The sequence below is a fragment of the Camelus dromedarius genome, chromosome 22 (genome assembly GCF_036321535.1).
Source record: "Camelus dromedarius isolate mCamDro1 chromosome 22, mCamDro1.pat, whole genome shotgun sequence".
NCBI lineage: Eukaryota > Metazoa > Chordata > Mammalia > Artiodactyla > Camelidae > Camelus > Camelus dromedarius.
The window spans coordinates 25,096,824-25,110,711 of NC_087457.1; the positions used below are offsets into that span (position 1 = coordinate 25,096,824).

The following is a 13,888-nucleotide window of genomic DNA, read 5'->3' on the forward strand; positions in this document are numbered from 1 at the left end:
ACGCAAACCTTTCATTTACGCATTTAGAGAAACATTTTGAATAGCCTTTAATTGGTAGTTTTGTGAAATTAGGATAATAGGAGGAAATCAATTAGAATGATAAAGTCTGTTCTAAATATGAGTTACGGGAAGTACTTCTCTGAGAAACCGCAGACAGCTGGGCAGGAGAAGACTTGGTCCTCGCGGCGGTTTTGCCGCATAAAGACCTTACCTGGTCTTCATATCTTCTGTCAGGACCACTCAGCTTGCACCTGTCCTTATCTGCACACGTTGTAGAGGATATTTTAGTGTTTGGGGGAGTTTTGTTTGTATTTTCTGGGAAATACGAGAATGTATTTCATCGGTTTTAATGGTCTAGGTTCCAACACCTTGGCAGTTTAGCAGACAGTTATTAACAGTTATTAAAGTTCTAGAGAGAGATTTAAACTATAGACATTTTAGTTTGTTAGAAAAATCAAAGAAATAAAGAATATGGGTTTTTTTTTTTGAAGATCATTTTATTTTCTTCTTTTGAAGGGAAATTAAATGATTGTTATTTGAGCAGCACGACCTGGAAAATCACATTACTTTTTGTAACAGTTCTTCATTTTTGAGGGTAGATGATTCAAAGGTAATAAATCACAGCCAACTTATATTTTCCAGTGGTCCTTTTTAATACAGTTACAGAAGTTATTTCTGCCGATTCTTAATCATCTCTGCAGCAAAGGAGATATGGATGGGGTTGAAATCCTGGAGAATTTCCTCTCACTTTTTGAAAGTCTTTTCTGACAAAGTGTATATTGAAACTACTAACATTTTTTTAACATGTAACTGATTCAAGTTTTTCCACTTTCTTAATACTTATGTATCTAACATGTTTAAGAATCATTAAGAGGGGAGGGTGTGCTCAGTGGCAGAGTGCATGAGGTCCTGCATTCAATCTCCAGTGCTTCCATTAAAGTAAATAAATAAATAAACCTAATTACCTCCTCCACAAAAAAAAAAAGAATCATTAAAATGAGAAGGTGTAACATGTTGTTTGTAAATAAAATAATCAATTGTACCTAGATAATCATTTTTCCCCCTTGAGAATAAATTAGACATTTGCTCAGACTTCTACACTCAGTGTGTGGTTTCATTTACAATATTTCGTAATTGATTTTATTTTGTGAGGATTCATGAACTGTTACTGTTTTATAGGTCTCATCACAACTACATCGAGGAGACTAGACCGAGAGCAGCAAGATGAACACATATTAGAAGTAAGCATTTCTCTATTTTCAATTATTTTAAAAAATATCATTATGGGAAAGAGCAGTCTTCTTCACATTAACTAGTATTTATAACTGCTACTATTCTGTTATATTAGCTTCTGGTCACTAATAAACAGGAAACTAAAGAAAACATTGTGAAAATCATTCCACTCTCCTTTACATCCCTTTATCCCCAGAAAAGTGAACAGATACCAAAAGATTCAGAGCAGCAGGTTACAAACAGTGGCATCCTGCCTGGTCCCCTCACCCTGGTGAGAGCACACTGCACACCTGTTAACTGTGTGTCTCTCTCCAGAGCCTTTTCTCAGTGAATGTCAAAGGCTGGATGGGAGTCAGATACAAGATGCTTAGGACTTTCAAGATGCTGTTGTTAAGAGGTTGACAGAAATGGTTGTGTCATAGCGATGTGTGAACTACAGAGACTTCTACAAAGCTGATTATCATTAGGAAGACATTTGCTTTTTAGATTGTATATTTTTAAAACATTTCTTTGGTGGGGCAGGGGGTTAATTAGGGTTTTTTTAATTTATTTATTTTTAATGGAGGTGCTGGGGATTGAACCCAGGACCTTGTGCATGCTAGGCATGCACTCTACCACTGAGCTATCCCCTTCCCGCTAAAACGTATCTTGATGTTACCTTTAAAAAAAAAAAAACAGGTTACTGTGACAGACAATGGCAGTCCCCCCAAGTCAACCGTCGCGAGGGTGATTGTGAAGATCCTTGACGAAAACGACAACAAGCCTCAGTTCCTGCAGAAGTTCTACAAAATCCGGCTCCCGGAGCGCAACAAACCAGAACAAGAAAGAAGCGCCAAGCGGGAGCCTTTGTATCGTGTTATAGCTACAGACAAAGACGACGGTCCCAACGCAGAGATCTCCTATAGCATCGAAGACGGAAACGAACACGGCAAATTTTTTATTGAGCCCAAAACGGGAGTGGTTTTGTCCAGGAAGTTTTCTGGAGCTGGAGAATATGATATTCTTTCAGTGAGTGGAGATCTCGTCTTTGAATGTTACATACTTCGCCTGTTAACCTAGTCTTGGGTCTCTCTGTTCACTACGCCACCTGCGTTGTGATCTAACAGTGGGAAGCGTGGGTCCGTTTTCTCTGTCATTCCAGTCCCTCCTGCAGAGTGTGGTGGGCTTTTTATCGGGCACTAAACACGTGGAATGCATAGCACAGACACTAAATGTTTGAAATTGGTTCAGGTTAAGACCGAAGTGCTTCGGTGACGGGATACAACTTTTAATTCACTGTCTTTATCCCCTCTGCTCCTGTGTTATAGATCAAGGCCGTTGATAATGGTCGCCCCCAAAAGTCGTCAACCACTCGACTCCATATTGAATGGATCTCCAAACCCAAACCATCCCCAGAGCCAATTTCATTTGAAGAATCATTTTTCAGCTTTACAGTGATGGAAAGCGATCCAGTTGCTCACATGATTGGAGTGATATCTGTTGAGCCCCCAGGCATACCTCTTTGGTTTGACATCATCGGTAAGTATTCGTGATCATTTTCATCGTCCTTGTGTAGGTTACACCGAGAACCCGTCTGTGATTTTTCTGATTTTTTTGTGCACATCTCAGAATTTAAAATTGGGAGTAAGACCTATACGTGAAGAATTTGTTTTAAATTGCAGTAAAATTCTTCACAATGTCCAACATTTATTATTAAGCTTGTTTAAGATAGATGATCGGTATGTACCTTATTACTATAAAAATAAGGTTTTTTAAACGTGCATCACAGAATTACAGAGAAATCTAAACGTTTTGCTCCAAGAGCACAGCTTCTTAATTTTTCCCTCTTCATATACAGCATATGGCACATAACTATTTTTGTGAATATGATTGGAATGTTTAAAAATAACTGTGCCTGTGTGATTGTCATCTATCAGTATTTTATAAGGCATAAGCTTACACATTTTAATTTGTGAGTTGTAAATGATAGCGTCAAGTAAGGTTTTTTAACTTCGAAGCAGGGTTCACTAGACTAAATCACCCTGTGATAAAAATTACATGCCTAAGCCAATTCTTTTTTTTTTTTTCTTTGTCATTTAATTTGGCTTGGACACAGAATGGAACACAACATACGTAAAACAATTTCTCATTAGAGTTTGGCATCTTAGTTTCTTAATTCTTCGAGTCTTCACAGTGTTTTAATTACAAGCACGTTTAAAATCAGAAGAGTGTGTTGGCATCGTCTCTGGTTGGAACCTCACATCCTTTTTCCCTGTCCCCCCACACCCCACCCCACCCCACCCCGAGCCCTCCTGCCCCTGTTGCCGTCTCAGCAGGTTGAAGCTGCGGGGACCACGGGCGCAGGTGGTGCAAGCGTCACCTCTTGAACTTTGACTGTAGACAGCTGGGCTGTTTTTCCAACTTTGGTCGTTGTATGAAATTGTTGATGTTATCACAACCTTTGAAACCATTACAGTTTTAGTTTTAAAGGAAAAAACAAGATTCTTTTCATAGTTAACTGCAGCCAGGATAGTTTGCTTTCTGTTAACTCTGATCACGTCTCCAGTTGAGCAGGCTGCCGCCGCGCGGCATCTGCCTCACGTGTAGGCTGACCGCCTTGGGAACCGCCGTGACTGATGGCCCTCCTTGTTCTGTGCTTGCCTTCCATGCTTGCTTCTTTGGGGCTGTGCCAGGAGACTCACTTGCTAGAGAAGTGTTTTCCATCTTTCAGATGACTTGTGACCTGAACTGTACAGCAGAAGGTATCTGCTGAGATCACATAATTTGCCTGAGATTATGAGATCTAAAAGAAAAGCATCCGTGGTTCACACTTTTTTCTTTCCAGTGACCATCTTTCATTGCTTTTTTTTTTTTTCCATAGCGGGCTCGTGGTCACCCATTCCAATTGCAAACATTCTGACTTTTCATACATCTCTAGATCCTTATTTTTAGATTTTAATTGAAGACTTTGTTTTGCTTGTGTGTGTGTGTGTGTGTGCGCATGTGTGCTGTTTTGCTTTTTGGTGGGATTTAGTACTAGAACTTCATCATGATGTTTAGACTTCATTTTCATTCCATTGCATCTCATTGATAGAAGTATCTCAAGTTCAGTGGGTTTGAAAAGAGAGTTTTATCTGGAATATAATGGGGGGAATGCATTTGGATAATGTCAGTAACACAGAAAGCTTTGCAGCATTAAGCTTTGTGTTTGACAACAATGGGGAAAAACTTCAACTACAGTCTAGGAAGAATCAGGACTAACTGATGTTAACTACCACTTTTTTTTTCAGAGTTAATATTTGTTTTTAATAGTTATTTTACCTAGAGCAATATGCTCGAATTGTCAGAATTTTTTTTTTTTAGTAAATTTTTAAATGGCCACGTCCGGTCAGTAATTGGTGTGCTAATGTAACTACTGAAATGTAAATTAAAGAAGTTTTCAGAACCCGTGAAAAGCAAACTGAAAGTAACTCACTGGCAATGTTAGCCGTGCTTTTCTGTTCCCAGAGTTGCTTTCTGGCCTCCTCTCATTTGGTAGCTTCCTTGACGATTACAGCTCAGCTTTGCCTTAATAAGCAAGCATCCTTCTTATTTTCTGGTCTTTCCAAAGGAAAGCTCCTTGGAATCACTTTGATCAGTATTATCAGAAGTTTTTCTTTTCTTTTTTTTTTTTTAAAACTACCATTAAGAATGAGAGAGCCACAAAATAAATGACAAATTTTCATCCTGTTGATCTGTTTTTACTTTTCTGTTTGTCCTGACTTTAAACTAGGTGGCAACTATGACAGTCACTTTGATGTGGACAAGGGCACTGGAACCATCATTATTGCCAAACCTCTTGATGCAGAACAGAAATCAAACTATAACCTCACAGTCGAGGCCACAGATGGAACCGCCACTATACTTACCCAGGTAGGCGAATTACTGACGATGATGTGTTTGTCCGAGGAGGATGGATGCAGCGTTCTGAGGTCAGGTTCCCAGCCAGTATGAACAGTTGATTCTGCCTTCAGAGGTTCTCAGGTCAGAAGTTACTGTGTTGATGGAGTTTATGCACGTGTACACACCAAGGACTTTTGTTTAGGGAATGAAAGTTCACTGCAAATCCTGATTTAGATTTTTTCAGGTAATTAACCAGTTTTGAAAACTTTGAAGGGAGACTTTAAAAAAAGTTATGATGCCATTAAAATCTTTTAATTTTATACTCTTTGAATCGTGTTAGTACAAAGTGTATCACTGTTGAGGATGAATTTTCCAAGTCATTTGCAGTAAAGCTAGTTAAGGTGATTTAATTATCTTTTTAAACACTTTTTTGGATTTTTTTTTTCCTATTTGATGATTAAGACAAGGCCAGGCTACTGGGATTTCAAATTTAAATGGTAAAACAATTACACTTAAATTCTCTTCTTTCTTATTAATTCTCTTTGATTCGCAGCGGGGGCTGTTTGAGGATTTGTTGAATACTTGCTAGATGCCAGATGTTGTTGTAGAAGCTGAATGTTAGGAAACAAAATCCTGCCCTCCTGGAGTTTACATTAGGATGCTAGAGGCTGAAGGCTGGTGTATAATCTACTGTATCTGAAAAGTGAAAGGAAGAAATTAAATTATCAGAGGATAAAATGCTTCTGAATTCCAGTTTTCTTTCTTTAGATGATACTGTTTTAAATCTTAAATGACAGATCATCTGCTAAATCATTTAGTTGCATTGAAGAATGGAAGTGGTGTAGTCTGTGATGTCTTTTCAATTAATACATGAATAGGTAATTTAAAGCCAGTTTTGAAAAGACCTTATTCCTTTCTCCAAATGCTTGTGATTTTTTATTATATTTAAAATTGATACATGTGTCATGCTTTGGGGGTCATTTTGAGATTGTCATGTAAAAGTTCCAGGGCAATTATTAACATTTCAATCTTGTCGGTAACTGTTCTCATTGTAGAAACTAGATTTCAGAGCATGAAAATGAGAATAAAAGCATCAAGAATTGTAATAAATGTAACAGGGTAATTCTGAAAGGTTCAAAGAATATAACTGTAGGTAGATCAGTTGAAATAATTGACTAACCAGAAATCTAGCAAAGGAAACTTAATAAGCAGTAGAAATGACTCTCTGTGCCAAGCGTTCTCATTGCTAAAGATAATGTATCTACCTAAGATTTTATCACTTGTGACACAGCTCCTAGTAATTGTAGTTTTAGTTAGCATAGTTGAAACCTTAGTATGAAATATGATGAAGATTGACTAAAATTCCTGTAAAACCCAGTAAATATATTCTAGTCTTCTTTTCTCAGGGACACAGAAGATCTTCAGCTTCAGTGCCTTGCGTATACTTCCATAACTTCTTTTGAGTCATTTTCAGAGGGCCTTGATAATACCCTAATGACCTGCTGGGGAAGAGGCAGTGAGAATGTCAGAGCGGTTTACATTAGAGCCCAGGCTGACCTGTTCAGATGTGGGACAAAGGGAACAAGCAGTAATTAGGTGTTGATCCCAGTCTGGGGCTGAGAACAGGCAGATAGCCATCTGAGTGGGAGCAGAGCACCAGAGAGCAGCTGAAGAGGGACATGGAGATCAGAACCTGCTTGACATCAGAACCTGCTTGACACGGCCCTGATCACAGCCGGAGGGTTCCTGTTTGTCGGTGAAACTCAAGAACCAACAGAACAGGTTTTGCTGCATCAAGGTCAATGGCAGCAGTTGTCAGTTGGAGGTTTGGAGAGCGTTGTGGGCAGAGGAGGCAGTGGGAAGGTCAGAATGACTACCAGTGCTCTGTTCAGATGGCTTTCCCGTCCTGTGTTTTCCACTTAGGATGCTGACCAGTGTTAATTCATGTCATTTTGCTTTATCTGGTACCTCAAGGCAACTTCGCCAAATCCAGTTAACATTTGGTTCCTTCTTGAAACAGCTTTGCTCTTGTGTTTTCTTTCCGTTTCTCTGGAGCGTCAGCATTGCATACCTGGAGCAGGCCCCGTTTGAGTCGGGCTCTGCCTCCTACTCCTGTGTGTGGGCAGCTGGCTCTAACCCTCTGTGCTTCCATTTCCCCTGGAAAGTGGGCACAGTGACCTCATCCTCATGGGATGCTGATGGAGGCTAAGTGAGACAGGTGACACACCGGTGCTTGCCCTGCCAGCCCTCAGAGCCTGTCCCCAGGCAGCGCTCACCACATGTTCCCAGTCTCACATCAGCACTGATTTGGGCTCTCGTCCCCCTAGCTTGGCCCAGAGTCACCTTCCTGTCTGCACCCTCTGTCTGTGCGATTCACCCTGCATTGCCTGCTGCCGGAATGGTCCGCCCAACTGGGAGGAGCACTGAAGGTGAATTTGCTCTCATGGGGCGTCTCAGAGCACGCAGGACCTGTAGCTGTGAGCCCCTGCTCCGGACTCAGGGCTCTACTTGTGGACCCCACCTCCCCCCTGCTCCTTTGCTGTGTTCCCTGGTCCTTCTCTCAGAGACACAACATTCCATTCCACCTCTGGCCTTCATGTCTCTGGCCGAGCTTTTCCTCCTACCCCAGTGTACATTCATCTGCCAACCTGAAACCCCTGCGAGCAGAGCCCGCGTCCTGCTTCAAAGCTGCCTGAATGTCCAGACCACCTCTGGCATCCTGAAAACTCACTCGATAACATGGGAACCTTCACTGGGCTTTGCACATTCAAGACATTGCCCGGTGGGGTTGAAAGCTTTGCAAGGGCAGGACTCTCCACGTTTCTTTTTCACCTTCAGTAAATGTAGCAAGTGCTGATCATGTAAGTACCCAGGAGATATGTGTTGATGGAATTATTTGATCAAAAAAGATTGTTCTTACTTCAGCTGTTCCAGTGTAATTGAGATCAGTTGATCTTGGAGCAGCATTATACCTCTCCCCAACACTCACTATGTGAGAAAAATAAAATTTTAAATATACAGTGGAAGGGAATATATAATGATTTAATTTATAGAAGTTGCCTTTTTTACTTATTTATTTTAATGGAGGTACTGGGGATTGAACCCAGGACCTCATGCGTGCTAAGCTTGTGCTCTACCACTTAGCTATACCCTCCCCTCTAGAAATTACCTTTATAGCCATTGCTTCTGGATCATCATTGACCTTTCAAAGTGAGGCATCTTTGTTTTAAATGTTTACATAACCTTCACCTAAAACCTTTCTGTGGTTTGGTGGATGCATTTAGTATTGATATAGTTTAACGTTACAGATCCATCCCTGAGGTTTTTGTGTTCTGGGAGAACGCTGGGAGAGTCTTCACGGAAAGGCCTCCAGTCCCTATGCTGCCCCAGTCTAGTTAACACTGTCCCCGTGCAGTTCTGGGACTTAGCCTCCTGTGCCGTTCAGACTAGAGAAATCTGTCCCATGTGAGCCAGCGAAGCTTAGGTTTCTCATCATAACTGTAAACCATCTTTTATAATTGGTAGTGATTTCCACTGTGCCTTATCCACATGTGTCTTTTCAGTCTGAAAATTAATCTTCTTACTGTCAAAGTAATTTTTTTTTAATTTAGCTTGGGACTGAGTTTTTTAACATCTGCTTTTTTTCCTGTAAGGTTTTAATTCTGTGCTGACATATTTAAGAGAGTTCGCTCTCTCTCTCCAGTGTATTTAAATTGCTTTTAAGAAATAAATGTATTTACTACTTATGTATAGATTTTATGATCATAAAAATACAAAGCTCATTTCTAATTTTCATATTTATATGTATCTATCAGTAGGGATTTGGAGTCTCAAAGATTAGCACAAGAACTTCAGATACTGTGACCATTTAGTTCTAGAAATATCTGGTCTGTGGAGACCAAGAGAAACCAAGCCTGCATTTCAGTAAAGAGATGTGTGTTTCATTTGTGTGTGTGTGTGTGTGTGTGCACACACCCATGCATGCGATTACATTTTCCCTCCAGAATTAGTCTCAAGAATTTAGGAAGGCCTTTATTATCTTACTCATAGTTATAGAGATACTATTTCAATGAAAAATTTAAAAGATAGTTTTGATTCCAGATTTGGTTGCTTTTCTTTCTCATGCTTTTCGTTTTCATTTTGCTCAAAAATTAGTTTTTTTGCAGTGTGCATCTGATTTCCCCCCCCAATTCTCTACCTGTTCAAACATCATACTTAGGAATATTGTGACGTGAGTCATTTTGTCATTACAGGTATTCATCAAAGTAATAGACACAAATGACCATCGTCCTCAATTTTCCACATCAAAATATGAAGTTGTTATTCCTGAAGACACAGTGCCAGAAACAGAAATTTTGCAAATCAGTGCTGTGGATAAGGATGAGAAAAACAAACTCATCTACACGCTGCAGAGCAGTATAGATCCACTGAGCCTCAAGAAATTTCGTCTTGACCCTGCAACCGGCTCTCTCTACACGTCGGAAATGCTTGACCACGAGGCAGCGCACCAGCATGTTCTCACGGTCATGGTACGGTGCTCTGATTATTCTGCCCATTCTGCCGTTTGGCTCCTGGAGGGTGCCCTGTGTCTGAGAGTGACCTTTTAATCAGTTCAAAGGAAAACCTTAACAGGACTGATAACGCGTTGTTTCTTTTAGGTACGAGATCAAGATGTCCCCGTAAAGCGCAACTTTGCAAGGATCGTTGTTAATGTTAGCGACACCAATGACCACGCCCCCTGGTTCACGAGCTCGTCCTACGAAGGGCGGGTTTACGAGTCTGCCGCTGTGGGCTCCGTCGTGTTGCAGGTTACAGCTCTGGACAAGGACAAAGGGAAAAATGCCGAAGTGCTGTATTCCATCGAATCAGGTATTTTGGGAGCACTCCACAGGTTTATAACTCTGCATGTGTTAGAAAGTGTATTTCTTCTTTTCTAAAATGAGTTCTAGATGCTGAAACATTTCTGTGTATCACTGTAAAAATTGCTTAAATTTTACCATTGGGGTACCATTTTACATGTTAGAAAGAGGAAAAAAAATTTTTTTTAACTTTTAACTCATTAGTTATAGCAAAGATAGAGAGTCTTAAGTTTGGGTAATGTTCTTGGAGATTCGTAATATTAACGTAATTCAAGGCTCTGAGAAGTCCTGCAGTAAAGAAGATTTCATTTGACCAATTCAGTATTTTCAAAATGGTTTTAGCCACACACTCCTTTTCCTCCATAAGCTATGAAGCACTCTGGCCTAGTACTTTGACATTTTTCTTTAAGTCAGAGAGTGTTTTCTCTTGGGCAGAGCAGGAAATTCCATGACAGAGAGCCGGCTCATCCAGTTCTGATTGGGTCACGTCTCATGGAGGGTGTCACACCTCTCCTGCCCCTTCTAGGTTTCCCTTTTCTGCCGCTTTCACCCCCCTGCATGTCATGGTTGCACTGCATGAATGGAACTGGGTTGTTGCAGTAGGTCCCAGGGTTGGACGTAGAGCTTGGAGAAATGTTGAAATTCTAAGGGGCCTGTGGAGTCAGGCAGGAGACAGCAGGGGCAGGAAGGCCAGCTGGAGCTGTGGACCTGGACAGTTCCAGGGGTGATAGGACGAGAGGTCCAGAGTCTCGCGGGTGATTCCAGGAAGCAGGGTCACCAGGAAGCAAAGTGAAATGTTCATGTTTTGTTTTATGTTGCTTTTCACTCATTCGTTTCTGTATCCCATGGACTCTCATCTTCTGTGCCAGGTACCATGCCAGGAGCACTCGGACTTGTGCTTGATGGGTAGGGCTCACCATTGGTCCACAAATGTATGTTCTTGCAAAAGCATTCTGCCCCTGATTGAAACAGGGATCTGCTTGAGAGCAGGTGATGTATACAGTCAGAAATCACCTTGCTCTGGGACTTCCCCTGCTAGTGCCAAATACTATGAGTAAGTGATTAAATACCGAGAAGGCAGCTCCCACTTTTCCATCTTTCTATGTGTCATTGTTAGTTCAAAGAATACACACTCTTTCATTTTTCTGTCTTTATAATAATTTTAGAATATTGAGATCATCCACTCAACTTGCCTTTTTTTTTGATAAGTCTATACCTCTGCATATTTAGAAATGTGTGTACCTTTTCTAGGCATTAGAATTAATAGAGGTATAATTAACTGTAGCTCATATAATCCAAAGGTGAACAAGTGGAGAGTAATTAAAAAAAAAAAAACACTGCTTAATCAATGTGTCCTGTGTGGTTAAACTATTTTTATTTCTTAATACATTTGAAGTTTCATTTCCTTCTCTGCAAATGGCCAAATTTAGGCCATTACTCACAAATAAGACCTCATACACTGTTTGAGGTTGCAGTGTTAAAATGTACTGTAATGTAGTTAGTGCTTTGAATAAAGATGGCTTTTCCACTGGTTCAGAAATTTAACTGTAAAAAAAAAAAACAAAAAAAGCAATGCGTTCCACTTGTGCATGCCTGAGCACTTCAATAAAATAATTTTCTCCTAGACAAACTAACTGGGTTTGTGTAGGAGAAAATGTTAAACTTTCCCTTAGCTTTCACATAATTTTCAACAACTGGGTGTTTAAAATATGATTGTTGGTGCCCGACTGAAGGCATGTGCATTCTTTAAATGCTTGTAATGACTGATGGGATTAGTAATTTGGTATTCCAAGAATGGAACTGTATCTCCACTCAAAGAATAGATAATACCAAGGGCCTATTCTGATAGAAAATTTGGACTTTTATAGATTCGGTAACATAAAAATCGTGCTATACAGTAGGAGATGATTACCACTGAAACGCAGTAGGCTCATGTGTGTGTAAATCTTTTGGAATAGTAAGAACTATAAAATGGCCCCATTGCCTTTCATTCAACAATACGTTCATAATCACCTGCTTCTGATTTGTGTCAGATGACATTTAATGGAGTTCAAAAGAGTAGTTATAAATTCAGGCCATCACACTGTATGTTTAATTGGCAGCAATTTATTGAGCAAAAGGTTTGGCCTGGTTAGGAGTCTTGAGGGAATGAATGCACGCATTGAGAAGCGATGTGACTAGCTGGGGGAAGACTGGTCCAGGAGGGGACCCACCAAATACCCAGGTCCTGGGGTGAGAATGTGCTCACCCGATTGAGGAGCCTGCTTCAGTGCAGATAGAATCTTTTCATTCCTCCATGTGGGGCTGGTGTATCTGAAGCTTTAAGATTTCACTGTACAAAATAAAAGAGACATGCATATAGATGAATGAATATAAAATAGAGTAGGTCGGCTGCTTTATTAGTACAGACATGGGAGAGTCCAGAGGGTGGGGATGCACAGTTGTCCAGAGGTTTTCAGTCCAGGATCAGTCCAGGCGACCAACCAGTCACGGTTTGGAAGTGGGGGCACGAGGGATGCACAGGTGGGTAAGAAAGGACCTTAGAATTCTGCTGACCGACTGAAACACAGTGAGAGGGCACCCAGGGTCGGTGACTCTCCTAAATACAGACAGGCCCGAAAGTAGTGTCTGCGAGACCCGGCAGAGGCAGCGTCACCCCGTTCACGGGCCAAGGTCCGGCTCAGAGCTTCGTGGCCCAGAGACAGCCCGCGCCTCTGTCCTGCTGCAGATCGAGGCGCAGCCTTGGGGCCTGGACGCAGAGCCAGGCCGACTTAATGAAAACAAAACTGGGTCTGGCCTCAGAGAAAGCTATCATGGAGTTCTGGAAAATGTATTCAAGAAAGGAATTGAAAGCTGTGGAGGAAGTGTTTCCTAGTGATGATGTGGAGGAAGGAGTGCTTGGTTAATCCCCTGGTTTGCAGATCACACCGAGTTCATCCTGGTCTGTGAAGTGCCACATTGATTGCAAACCTAAGGGAAAACAGAATTTGAGAAAGTGGTTAAGTGGCAAGTCAGTTTTGTCTGGAGTAGTTCATTTGAGGAAATAAATTCGGTTCTAGGACTAGAATGAATGATTCTGGGCTCTTGTTTATAAAACAGAAAAGGGATGAAGGGTTCATGGAGAAATCAAAAGCTAGTAAACTGTTGACCCAGATTTCTTCAGAAAGATTTCAATCAATGGTACAAAACTGTGGAATACTGTGGAGTTGCATTTCCAGCTAAATACATGTAGATAACATAGCAGGGAAAGGTCCAAAGGAAAGCAAGTAAAACTATCTTAGAGGTTTTTCAGCCTCAGCACTATTGATATTTTGGACCAAAACATTCTTTGGTGTGGGGGCTCTCCTGTGTATTGTTAGACGTTTAGCCACGCCCGTGGTCTCTAGCACACAGAGAGTGGTGACTGGGAATGTGTCCAGACATTGTTGAATGTCGCCTTCTGGGTGAAGTCACCTGCAGTTCAGAACCACTCACCTAGAGAATAAATTAACCTAAAAGAAATATTTAGAAGGGAATATTATCGGAATCTTCAAAACCTATGAAGTGGAGCAGATGAACACAAGCTTAGTCATCAATTCCCTGAATGTTGAAAATAAGGGACAACTCTCTTGAAGCTTGCTGAATTTAATTGAAGTCTTCCCTCTCATAGTGAATAAGAATCTTGAGAATTTGCAAGTGATAAATGAATATATCCCAAAGGGTTTTTGAGGGACTCTTGGAAATTATTAACTTAACTGCTTTATGGAAGGATAACCAGATCCTTTCATGACACATTCCCCGTTCAACCAGGGAGAGTGAGTGTTGGCTTTAGGTGCAGAGCGATATTTCTTCTGGTTCTTGCTTTTCATCATTTATGGGCAACACTGGACGTTTGCCTTATTTTAGGTGGGTCAAAATGAAAACAAGTGCCAAAATGAGACGCGTTGAATGAAATA

The 13,888-nt window shown here is 40.8% G+C and overlaps 1 protein-coding gene across 4 annotated transcripts in view; it reads left to right on the top strand.

Moving 5' to 3' along the window:
* FAT1 (FAT atypical cadherin 1) overlaps positions 1–13,888 on the top strand; it is a 108,924-nt gene that overhangs the window by 64,949 nt on the left and 30,087 nt on the right. For all 4 annotated transcript variants that reach the window (XR_004132815.2, XM_064477516.1, XM_010995730.3 and 1 more), the window contains exons 4-9: positions 1,180–1,241; positions 1,912–2,241; positions 2,541–2,751; positions 4,985–5,124; positions 9,348–9,623; positions 9,753–9,963. Coding sequence is in view for 3 of the 4 variants with exons in the window: in XM_064477516.1 (XP_064333586.1) it covers positions 1,180–1,241; positions 1,912–2,241; positions 2,541–2,751; positions 4,985–5,124; positions 9,348–9,623; positions 9,753–9,963 (1,230 nt within the window). In the remaining variant the exon portion in view is untranslated. The remainder of the gene's footprint in view (positions 1–1,179; positions 1,242–1,911; positions 2,242–2,540; positions 2,752–4,984; positions 5,125–9,347; positions 9,624–9,752; positions 9,964–13,888) is intronic.